General features: G+C 38.1%; 1 protein-coding gene and 1 pseudogene across 2 annotated transcripts in view; one reads left to right on the forward strand and one right to left on the reverse strand.

Annotated features, from left to right (window-relative positions):
• Nucleotides 1–12,442, forward strand: part of RABL3 (RAB, member of RAS oncogene family like 3) — a 35,669-nt gene that overhangs the window by 133 nt on the left and 23,094 nt on the right. For both annotated transcript variants that reach the window (XM_039248908.1, XM_039248909.1), the window contains exon 2: nt 4,289–4,380. In XM_039248908.1, coding sequence (XP_039104839.1) covers nt 4,289–4,380 — 92 coding nt within the window. The remainder of the gene's footprint in view (nt 1–4,288; nt 4,381–12,442) is intronic.
• LOC120242920 lies at nt 10,598–11,576 on the reverse strand (annotated as a pseudogene).

Genomic DNA, 12,442 nt, shown 5'->3' on the forward strand with positions numbered 1-12,442 from the left:
CCTTCCTACTCCCCCGCTTCTCCAGCGAACTGGCTCTGACCGTGGTTGAAAGCCCTTTCAAGGTCTAAAAACTACACTTCCCAGAGGACTTTGCTCTATCTGACGAAGGTGGCGTTGCAGGTGGGGGGCGCGGAGCCCCGACCTTTCTCCGCCCTCGCAGCTTTCCAAGCTGGTCTCCCGGGCGACCGCATCCTACCTGTATTGTCGATTCCTTTGTTTTAAGAGATATGCAGACATTGAGTATTGTACTGGGCGCTATGCGAAAGATACAGATCCTGGGATCGTACCTTCAAGAGATTTTGTTCATTACGGAATTCAGACATGCACTAAGAAGAAGGACTGTTCCAACTGCTTTACATATATTAACTCATTTAACCTGTGAGATCAGCCGTATTAAACCCATTTTACAGATGAGAAAAGTGAAGAAGAGAGATGTAAATGACAGAACCTGTTTGAACCCAGAGTCTACACACATAAACATGAATCCATGTTATGAAATGAAATATTGGGTGGTAGTCCTGTTTTAGCCTTGTTTTACTCTCAGCTGGGCTTCTTGATTTCTTTGTTCTCTTTAATCCTAATTGAAAACCTATTATGTACTAGGTTGTAAGAAATAGAGCAATTAAGATAAGGCCATATTATGAAACTGCTAGGATTTAATGCTGAGCTCTATTTAAGCATTAAGAATTAAGCATTAAGAATTAAAATTCTTCTTTTGGCACGTTTGACTTTTGAGAACTAGAATTGAAGTCTGCATTTCCCCCTGTCACCTTACTGCCCTTATCTTTCTTACCATAACTTCCAGCCCTGTGCTTCTTAAGAACTTGGAATAAATACTAACCTTGCATTTCATAGATGAACTTTCTGGAGTTTATCTCTGATTGTGTGCTTGTGAGCAAAGACATTATGCAGGATGCATGGAGGATAAACCATGAAGAGGATACCCCCCAAACACTTTGAAAACTAGCCTTACAGACTGTATACAGTTGTGGTGGAAAGGAGGAAGTTAAGAACATTTCCACATTACCTGAAGATTATTTGTATTCCAGAATGTTTTATAAATAGCATTATTTAATATTCCCTTAAGGAAGTTGCATTATGAAATTCTATTAATATAATCCAATTTATCAACTCCAGTTCTTTAGCTTGAAGTGGTGCTGAAGTTAATGAAGTCACTCAGTAATGATGTTCTAACGGGACTTGTCAAGAGTATCACCAAGTAGAATTTGAGACAAATCTAGAGCTAACACGGTTCGTGATGTATAAAGTAGGCTTTCTCTCTCATTTTTAATTCGCTTTTCTATCGCATCTAACCAACACTTCGTGTTCCATATTGTTGGAATTAGTCCATTTTTTTGTTTTTCACAAAAATACTTAAGTACCTGCTACACAGCAGGCACTACAGTAAGTGCCGAGGCTGTAACTGTGAAATCAGTGCATTACATAACACGGTTGAATTGGCTGCTGCATTAAATATGGAAAAATGATCAGGCAATTAGTAAGCTTTTCTTTTTCCTGATAGTCTGGTTGTAAAACAGAAGACACAGTCATGCCTACTTGATTGATCTTGTAACACATTCATGGATATTAGGCTATGTGTGTAAAATGGGTTATTGCCTTTTTGTCAATTCCCTTTTAATACTGATTTACTAACAGTCAGGTAAGGATATGCTTTTTACGTTTCATCAGCCTTTGTATTTTTGAATAAAGGCTTATATCTCCTGTGAAATGTTGAGGATTTCACAAATATATGAAAGAATCACTGGAAATTTAGAGATTTGTTTTATATCCCCTAGAGATAGTTGATAATTTAGTAAGAAATCCTGCAAGTCTCACCAATAACACACATACATTTTTTCCTCTTTGTTCTTTCAGAGATAAGGGATAAGCTTAACACATTACCAACAACTGTATTTGGAATTGGCATTTATTTAATTATATTGCACTTTTTCTCCCAAGCAAATCAAGGGCATTCTTCTGATCTAATTCGATTCTAATGGTAAAAGCATAGAATTAGTACCTCCCTAAATTCTTAAAGAAGTTAATAGTTAGCCAATTTTCATGGCACTTCAATAGTTCTTACTGTTGGCAGTCTATCCAGGGTTAGTCAACTCTTATCACCCAAAACAGTTAATTCTTGGAGAGCTATACAATATTAACTGCATAGAGATGTTTACTGACACAGCTAAACTTAACTAGAAGCTTAAGCTTTGCATCAGGCTGATAACTAAGTAGATAAATGTCTCCAACATAGACAACCTACATGCAAACACAGAAACAAACAATATGCCCTAAAGGTCACAGATACCAGATGCAGTGCAGTGAAATACAAAGACAGAGCCAAATTTGAGTACTCAAAAATCTAAAATGTCTGCATTGAAAAAAATAAAAAGAATTAAAGGGAAACCTGGGAAAATATTTGATTCAACTGCACAAGACAGCTAATATAAAAAGAGGTTTTGTAAATTGATAACCCTAAAACCCATTAGATAAAAGGGCAGAGAACATCAACAGATAATTTCATAAGAGAGGAAAGACAACTAATTAACAAAGGAGATTGTAATGGATATCTTTACCGGAAGGTAAAGAAATGCAGACCAAAGCAAGATGTCATTTTTTTCTCTTCTCAAACATAGATGAAAAAGCAACAATATATGTACTGTTGAGGTGCAACAGGATTTGCAGGCTTATATGTATGGCTGGTGGCAGAGTAGCCAGATGAAAGTTCTCAACATATCAAGAACTTTAAATGTTCATTTCACTTCTGGAAAGATATAATAAGGAAATCATTTTTAATTTGAAACAAAAATTTAAACAAGTCTTTTCTTAGCATAATGAAAAGTTCAAAATACTCTGAATATCTAATAATGAGGGAATGGATAAGTAAATTGTTATGTCTACTCTCTGAACTACTATGGAGATATTGAAAATGTTTATGAAGGGACACCTGGGTGGCTCAGTCAGTTGAACATCTGACTTCAGCTCAAGTTGTGATTTCAGGTTCGTGAGTTCAAGTCCCACATCTGGCTGGCTAGCAGCCTGTCAGCGCAGAGCGTACTTCGGATCCTCTGTTCCCCTCTCCCTGCACTTGTGCTCTCTCAAAAATAAATAAATATATATTTTTAAATGTTCATGAAGATTCTGTAATAACATGGAAAATTTTAACCACTAAATAAAGGCCCTGTTCTGGAGACTGGAGATAAAAACAATGTGTAAAACCTAGTCCCAACCCTCAAAGAACTTAAACTGAATGAATAAAAACTGTAAACAAAGAAATGTAATAATGTGTTTTAAGTGCTTTGTAGAAAAATGTACAGGGTACAGAGGAGACCCAGAGGATGGTGGATAGTGTGCTTAGTTCTACCACTGTGTAGTTCAAAAAGACTTTATAACTAGAAAGAGTCTTGAAAGATTAATTTACCAGGCCAATGGGGGAGGGGAAATGAATGGGGAGAATGGGGAGGATATTTCAGACCAAACCAGCTGTGTAAGCAAAGGCGTGTATTGTTTTAAGTTCACCATATATACACAATAACAACCTACTTTTAGAAAACCCCTGCTAATGGTATTAAAGAAACCTACATTGCTTATAGTGCTCTTCAGGCTATTTTTGCTTCTTTAAATTTCATTCCAGATTGTCTGTAAATATAACTTTTTATAATAAAAAATAAACATAATAGGTCCATACACAGTAATGCACACAAAGAGATGGTCTGCATTTTTGATACAACTAGTGTTACATAAAGATTCACCAACTATGTGTGTTACAATGGCATCCCCAAATGCTGTTAATTGAATGAGAGACTCTACATACAGGTATACAGAAGAACTCATTCTCTTTCCTCTTCATCTAGATCTCCAAATGCTAATTCTAGCATTAATAACTATGTTACCTTGAACCCAAAGGGTCTACAAGAAAATAAAGTGCTGCCTTAAGGTAAAGGACCATGATGTAGAAGAGGGAATAGAGTAGTTCTCTTTTTCCAAAGGGTCAAGTCTGAGCCAAGTTATTGGCTGCCTTTTACAAATCACTATATGGGAGAACTAGAGTGTCTAAATACAGAATTGTGAAATGGTGAATCCCTGTCACAATATTCAAGCACAATTTGAGAGAACCACTGTTTTAACCATCTTCTCTTTATCATAAAGCTTATTAAATGGTTGGTATGGTACGACCACCCTTTAGCCAACTGTACCTTACCTATCATTATTACTGCATATGGTCAGTCTTACTTTTAGATATTTCAGCATGTCTCTTACATGACTAGAGTTCTTAAATCTTTTACAGGTGTTGGGAAATCTTCACTGGTTCATCTTCTGTGCCAAAATCAAGTACTGGGAAATCCATCGTGGACTGTGGGCTGCTCAGTAGATGTCAGAGTATGTGTTTCTGATATTTTAGTTTTTCTTTAGTCATATTAAAGATCAGTCCTTCAAACTACATGATCAAATTACAGTGCTGTAGTCAAAACTAATACTAATAGCTAGGCTTTATATTAACTACCTACTCTGCACTAGATACTATGCCAAAGGCTTTGTATGTCTTTTCTTATTTAATCTTTTTTTAAACTGAGACATAACTGCAGAAACTAAGGCATGGAGAAGTAAAGTACCTTGATCAAATTTACTCAGTGCAAAATAAAGAGTTAAGATTAGATCCTGGTCTTAATGAAGTCTATGGTCATACCACCCTGGGTGCACCTGATCTCAATCTGTCTAAATCGTCTTAATCCAGAGACTTCAGGGTTAATTACTATGTTATATACCCAGAGTTCACTTAACATGCTCCATAAATAATTCTATTTAATCCTTTGGCACTAAGACTGACAACTTTTGGCTAGAAATAAAAATGTAAAGTCAAAAGCTTCTAGAGTCTTATGTCTAGATCTTCTCTTCCACCTCACAGTTAGGAAACTTGTGTACAGATTCCACCAAATTAACTATCTTTCCATATATTGCTGGTCTTTGCTAATCCCAGCTAGTCCTGTCCAGGTGTCTCTTCTGCTGGCATACATCTCTCCATTGGCTTAAGAAAGAAATGGCGGGGCGGGGGCGCCTGGGTGGCTCAGTCGGTTAAGTGTCTGACTTCGGCTCAGGTCATGATCTCACGGTTCATGGGTTTGAGCCCTGCGTCAGGCTCTGTGCTGACAGCTAGCTCAAAGCCTGGAGCCTGTTTAGGATTCTGTATCTCCCTCTCTCTCTGACCCTCCCCTGCTCATGCTGTCTGTCTCTCAGAAATAAATAAAAACATTAAAAAAAATTTTTTTAAAGAAAAAAAATTGGGAAGGAATGGTAATTAGCTCAATTGACAGTTATTTTCCTTCAGTTCTTTGAAGTTGTTGTCCCACAGACTATGACTTATATTGGTACTAATTGGAAATCTTTTATCAGCCTAATTATTATTCTTTTTTAAGGTAATTTCTTCTCTATAGTTGCTTTTAAAAGATTGTTTTTGATGTTCTGTAGTTCTACTAATTTATGTCTAGATATGGGTTCATTTTTAGTCATTTTGTCAGAGGTTGTGCCTCTCCTGTCTATCTTTATTTTTCAAAAATTTTAGCCACTACCTATTGCCTTCCCTCATTCCCTCTATCTTCCCCTTTTGAACTTCTGTTAGATTTTTGTTCTCTGTATCTTTTCATTGTACTTCCAGGTTTTCTATTCTTTTTTTCTCCTTTGTGTATTCTGGATCATGTACTCATATCTGCCTTCCAGTTAATTAAGAATCTCTTGGGGAGCATGGGTGGCTCAATCGGTTAAGCATCCGACTTCAGCTCAGGTCATGATCTCAAATTCTTGAGTTTGAGCCCTGCGTAAGGCTCTGTGTTGACATCTCAGACCCTGGAGCCTGCTTCCAATTCTGTGTCTCCCTCTCTCTCTGCCCCTCCCCCACTCGCACTCTGTCTACATCTCTCTCTCAGAAAATGAATAAATATTAAAATTATTTTTAAAAAAAGAATCTCTTCAACTATGTCTAATCTGCTTTTTAATATATTCACCAAGTTTTTCATCTTAGTAACTATAATTTTTTTATTTCTAGATAGTCCTTTTGGTTCCTTTTCAAATATCAAAATGTTTAAAAATATCCTGACCTTTCATTATGGTTTTACTTTTTATTTTTATTAACATAGTATTTTGTGGTTTCTTTTGGATTTTTTCATTTTTTTCTGAGTGGGTGATAGATATTCGACTTGCTGTGGTTGCTGACTATACCTCATGAAAATGTATATCTTTGTATGGTTTATAATTCTTTGAAGATGATTACATCTTCAGTAGGATATTTTTTTCCCCTCTTCCTTGTGGAAATTCTGTGTGCTGTGTTGTGAAAGTACAGTACTTTTTCATTTCTGTTGCTGCCAGGCCCCTAGGGATTTCAATGGTACTTATAATTTTACAGCTAGGAGTCTCCATGCCACCTAGATAATATATATTCTCCAAATTTCCGATTATAGTACAGGCGTCTGGTTTTCATTTTTTGTGGACCCCCTATCTCTTCTGTACTACCCCTACCTGAGGTCCCTGTCAGAAAGTTTTTCCTACTTTCCTGAGCCAGTGGATAGTACTTCCTACTCTCTTTCACTGACTGGGCAGCTCAATCAAGGGTCCAGATTTCATGAAGGGAACTGTAGTCTGGTCTTTGTCACTCACCCATATATATTCTGTCCTAAAAGCCAGAAAAGCCAAAAAAGCCAGTACCTGGCTAGCTCAGTCAGTTAAGCATCCAACTTCAGCTTGGGTCATGATCTGACGGTTTGTGAGATCGAGACTCTTATCAGGCTCTGCACTGACAGCATAGAGTCTGCTTCAGATTCTTTGTCTCCCTCTTTCTCTGCCTCTCTCAGCCTCTCTCTTTCTTTCTCTCTCAAAAATAAATAAACATTAAAAAAAAAAAAAAAGCCAGAAAACAAATCTCTATTCCTGGATGGACACTAAAACTCCAGGGACCAGCCCCTGAAGCTATCTCTGAATCTGGGTCAGCTCTCACTTCTCATTCTGATTTTAAGTTCTTCATTTCTAGCATCTCAGGATTTCCCTTTTTTTTTCTTGAGCTTGTCATCTTTATTTTATAAAAATATTTTTATGGCATTTCTGTGAAGTTGAAGTCAGAGGAGACTTGTGTGTGTCATTTCAGTCTGCAGTGTTCCCAAATTCTTGGATATAGGAGAAAAGCAAATACTAGATAATGAGTTCAGTTGGCAACTTGCCAATAGCAAGTTCCAGACAGAATTTCCTTTTGGACTTTTCTAAATCCCTTTATGTGAGCAAACGTAACATTGAAAAGAAACTTAGATTTAAATTCCTACTTCCTGGGTGAGTTCCCATATTGCCCTTTGCTTCCTCAAGTGTGACCTTAGATTAATTCATTTACTCTCTGTGCCTTAGTTTATCTTCTACAGAATATAGGTAAATAAAACCTGTTTTAGCTAGCCTACAGGTTTGTAGGTTGTGTTATAGTGTGACTGATTTTACTAGAATGAGTCTGGTACTAATTGACTCCTATAAAGCCAGGCTGGCCTGAATTGTGTTGTTGTTGAAGAATGGGGCATGTGGAGGTGAAAGTTACCTTGCTTTTATTACTCGTTACTGGGTCTTGGGCTGGTAGGTCTCTATCTTTCATCTTTGAGAAGAATGCATTTCTAGAATGACAACATAAGTAAAAGGCATTTGTAAATGATAATCTTAAGAAAAGTTGTCATAGACATGTAAATTGTTTTTACTATTGTTGTAATAAAGTGAACAGTTCTTCCCTCTAGCAAGAATGATTAAATCTGATAAAACCCGTACCTAGATAGCTTGGAACGCTTTCTTCTGTAGCAACTTTTATATTGCAGTTACAGGTTCTATATTATTGAAACCAGAAAAAGGGTATCCCCAGAATCCACGTAGATCCATCAATATACTCTTTTCAGAGAAGGACAAATATCATATGTTTGCACGTATAGGAGGATTAGGAGGAACTTGACGGAGGAACAAGGGGGAGAAGAAGGGGGGAAATGGTGGGGGAAAGGGAGAGAGGCAAACCATGAGAGACTCTTGAATGCTGACAAAAACTGAGGACTGATGGATGTGGGGGGGAGGGGGGGATGGGCATGGAGGAGGGCACTTTGGGGATGAGCACTGAGTGTTATGTAGAAACTAATTTGACAATAAACTATTTGTTAAAAAAAAAAACAAAAAAAAACAAAACTCTTAGAAACAATTGCCTGTTTTAGCTCATTTCACATCTAAGAGCCTACTAAAAATAGAGATGATAAAGGTGATAATGTAATTGTTTAATTTCAAGTACTGGGTGAAACTAAGGAGCTTAGTGTATGTACTCAGTAATTACTAACATTTTGGATTTAGCACGCATTGGAGAGGAATTCATAACTGAATTGAAGGGAAAAAAGAGAAAAGTTTTATTTTACACTATTCTTTCACTCATGAATGTCTTCTAATTTTGTTGTCCCAAGTCTAATGGGACTAATATAAATGCATGGCTACTCTTAATTATGAAAACAAGACTTACAGAATTTAATCTTTTCACAAATTATAAATAAGGAAATTGACTTGTCATTTCCAGTTCATTTTAATGGGATTTTAACTCTCTCATTTACACATTGCATGCAATCAATATTTATTGACTTCCTCTTTGGGCAGCATAATAATGTGCAAGCACTGGGGAGAAATTAAAAAAGAAAAGACAATCTCTATCCTCACTAAGAATGTGAAGTAGGATCTAGTAGATGAGACAAAATTCATATAAATGAATGATTTTAAAAATGATAATACTGAATGATGGCTGATATTTCTTAGTGCTTACTTTGCCTAAGCACCTATTTTACAAGCTAATTCAAGTAACTCCCACAACAACCCTTCCAGGTAGGTGCTATTAGTGCCGCTATTTGATACATGAAGGGGTAGAGGCACAGAAGTATTAAATGTCTTGTCCAAGGTCACATTGCTAGTTAATGATAGGGCTGGGATTCAAACCCAGGTGGTCTGCTTCAAGAGCCTGTGCTCTTGAGCCCTATTCTGGACTTCATGTTCCAGAATGGCATTAAGAAAAAAGTATTCTACTGCTGTTAAACACAGTAACCACTAGACTAATGTGGCAATTTAAATTTAAATTAACTGAAATGAAAAATTTGGTTCCTCAGTTAAACAAATTAAGGACATTTGAACTGCCCAATAGTAACATGTTGCCAGTGAGTACTATATTGGACATTTCCATCATTGCAGAACATTCTGAGACAGCACTGATAGACAGCATTTATAGAGAATATAAGTGTTATAGCAGTTCAGGAGAAAAAGTTGAAGTGTTTGTAAAGAATGGAAAATTATTTTGGATGTTAATGATTGAATAGGTGACCTGGACAATGTATGGATGGACTATTCCTCAAGAAGGGGGATATATATTATAGGCAAAAGAGAAGTAAATAAATTCACTTCTGGACATGATGAAGGGAGATATCTGTGAGCTATCCAACTGAAACTGTCCAGAAGGCATTCAGAGATGAGGTAGGGAAGCTCAAGAGAGAATTCTAAATTGGACTCATGTATATAGAAATAATCCCAGACCATGAGAGATGAGGAGTTTTTCCAAAAAGCAAATTTAGAAAGAGAAGAGCTGAGGGAAAACCTTGGGGTATATTTGAAGAGTTGAAGATGAGATGAGAGGTCAGAGAAAGATTAGTCAAAGAGGTAAGAGGATAGCCAAAATGATGAAATACCACAAGAGTAAATGGAGATGTGCATTTCAGAAGGAGAGATTGAGTTTTGAAATGAAATGCTATAGAGGTATAAGAACTGAGAGAGAGGGGAGAAAATGGTGATGATGAAGTCACTGCTGATCTTTGACCTTGCAATGGAATGTTAGTAGCAGAAAACAAATGATGTGAGTAGGCAGAGAGGAAATTGAAACAAGATTAAATCCATCTTTCACGAAGTTTAGAGGTTAAATAAAGGAGTGAATGGGTACAGAATAGAAGGGAAAAGTGACAGTCTTTTTTTTTTTAAAATAGGGGAAATGAGCTTGGCTAATGGCAAAATAAAATTACTAGAAAGGAAAAGGCAATTAGCAGTAACCTTTATATTATTCATTCATCCGTTTGTTCCTTTAGTACATATATTGCATGCCTCCCGGGTATCAGATACTGCAAAGAATTGGAAGTGTAGCAGCAAGTTAGACAAGTTCAATTCCTGTTCCCCTAGCACATTTTGTCTAGTTTCTCTTTTTTATCCTTCTGTCTTTTCTCCCAGCTGTCTCCTAAGACCTTCTACCTTCCTGCCTCACTTTAACAACGCTACAGGCATACATACTATTAGCATCTACACAGAGTCCAGTGTTCTTTCTTAATGTGTATCATTTTCTTTACTAAATTTCTGCTTTTTATTTTTTTCGGGGCAGTAGGTGGTTACAGTATACTTTATTGGTGGTACCTGACATTTTTGGCTCCCCAAATTCCTCCCCTTCTTCAGGGGGTCTGGAATGGAAACTGTATAGAGGTCAGGAGATTCTCAGTGTGTTGGGGGATAAGTTGGGGCAAGGACTCCCCAGCAGCTGAGAGCCTCTCTCTCTTCTTGCTCTCGTTGGTGCTAGTCGTCCAGGGAGCTCTTACTCCTTAGAGGCCATATGGACCATAAAGTCTACCACCCACTGCCATAGCTAAATTCATTGTCATACCAAGAAATGAGCTTGACAAAGTGGTGATTGAGGGAAATGCCAGCCCCAGCATTGGAAGAGTGGGTGTCACTATTAAAGTTGTAGAAGACAACCTGGTCCTTGGTGTAGCTCCAGATGTGCTTGAGGGGTCTTCTAATCCCTGCTTCACCACCTTCTTGATGTCATCATATTTAGCAGCTTTCTCTAGGCGACAGGTTAGATCACAACTGACACACTAGGGACATGGAAGGCCATGCCAGTGAGTTTCCCATTCAGTTCAGGGATGACGTTGCCTATAGCCTTGGCGGTGCCAGTAGAAGCAGTGATGATATTCTCTGGGCAGCCCCGTAGCCATCATGCCACAGCTTCTCAGAGGGACTACCCATGATCTTCTGAGTGGCAGTGATGGCATGCACTGTGGTCATGTGTCCCTCCATGATGCCACAGTTGTCATAGATGACTTTGGCCTGAGGTGCCAAGTAGTAGGTGATACAGGAGGCATTGCTAACAATCTTGAGGGAGTTGTCAGACTTCTCATGGATCATGCCCATCACAAATATGGGGGCATCAGCAGAAGGGGCAGAGATGATGGCCCTATCCTTCAAGTGAGCCCCAGCCTTTTCCATGGTGGTGAAGACCCAGTGGACTGTGCAACATACTCAGCACCAGCATTACTCCATTTGATGTTCGTGAGATCATGCTCCTGGAAGATGGAATTAGGCTTTCCATTGATGGCAAGTTTCCCATTCTCAGCCTTGACTGTGCTATTGAATTTGCCATGGGTGGAATCATACTGGAACATGTAAACCATGTAGTTAAGGTCAATGAAGAGGTCATTGATGACAACAGTATCCACTTTGCCAGACTTAAAAGCAACACTGGTGACCAGATGCCCAATATGGCCAAATCCATTTACTCCATCCTTCACCATTGTGTCTCAGGGATGTGCACCAGAAGATGCGACTGCCTGTCAAAGGGGGAAGAGCAGAGGCACCTGAGTGGCTTAGCTAGTTAAGCACCCAACTCCTGATTTTGACTCAGGTCATGATCTCACAGTTTGTAAGTTTGAGCCCTGCATCAGGCTCTGCACTGGGATTCTCTCTCTCTCCCTCTCTGTGCACCTCCCCTGCTCATGCTCTCTCTCCCTCTCAAATAAATAAAAAAACTTAAAAAAAAAATTTTAGGGGTGCCTGGGTGGCTCAATCAGTTAAACATCCGACTTCAGCCCAGGTCATGATCCCACAGTCTGTGAGTTCGAGCCCCACATCTGACTCTATGCTGACAGCTCAGAGCCAGGAGCCTACTTCAGACTCTGTGTGTGTGTGTGTGTCTCTCTCTCTGACCCTCCCCCGCTCATGCTGTGTCACACGCGTGCTCTCTCTCAAAAAAAAATAAATAAATAAACATTAAACAAATTAAAAAATTTAAAACTTAAAAAATTTTTTTTTGGTGTAAAAGGGTGGAGGAAGAGCAGAGAGCCTCTTCATGCTTTTTTAAAAGTTACAATAATAGATAAACTCCTCACATGAGGCAAAACCTTTTGTACTTAGTCTTGTTTTAGTGTCCAATAAAAAGTCAAGATGTGTGTAAATGAGAAGTACAAAGTGACAGCAGCATTGAGGATTGTGGTTCCTTTTCCAGCTTAATGAGCAGCATATAATACTGCTATCTTTAGAGAAAATCCTTGCTTGTACAGCTGTCAGGTCTTTAATGACTTAAAGTATCAGATCCTTGATGACCTGATTTAAATATAAAACACATTTCTTATAATTTGCCATTACTCTCAATCATGTTGGC

Source organism: Hyaena hyaena, unplaced genomic scaffold (assembly GCF_003009895.1).
Source record: "Hyaena hyaena isolate Hyena2069 unplaced genomic scaffold, ASM300989v1 scaffold_321, whole genome shotgun sequence".
NCBI classification, from domain to species: Eukaryota; Metazoa; Chordata; class Mammalia; order Carnivora; family Hyaenidae; genus Hyaena; species Hyaena hyaena.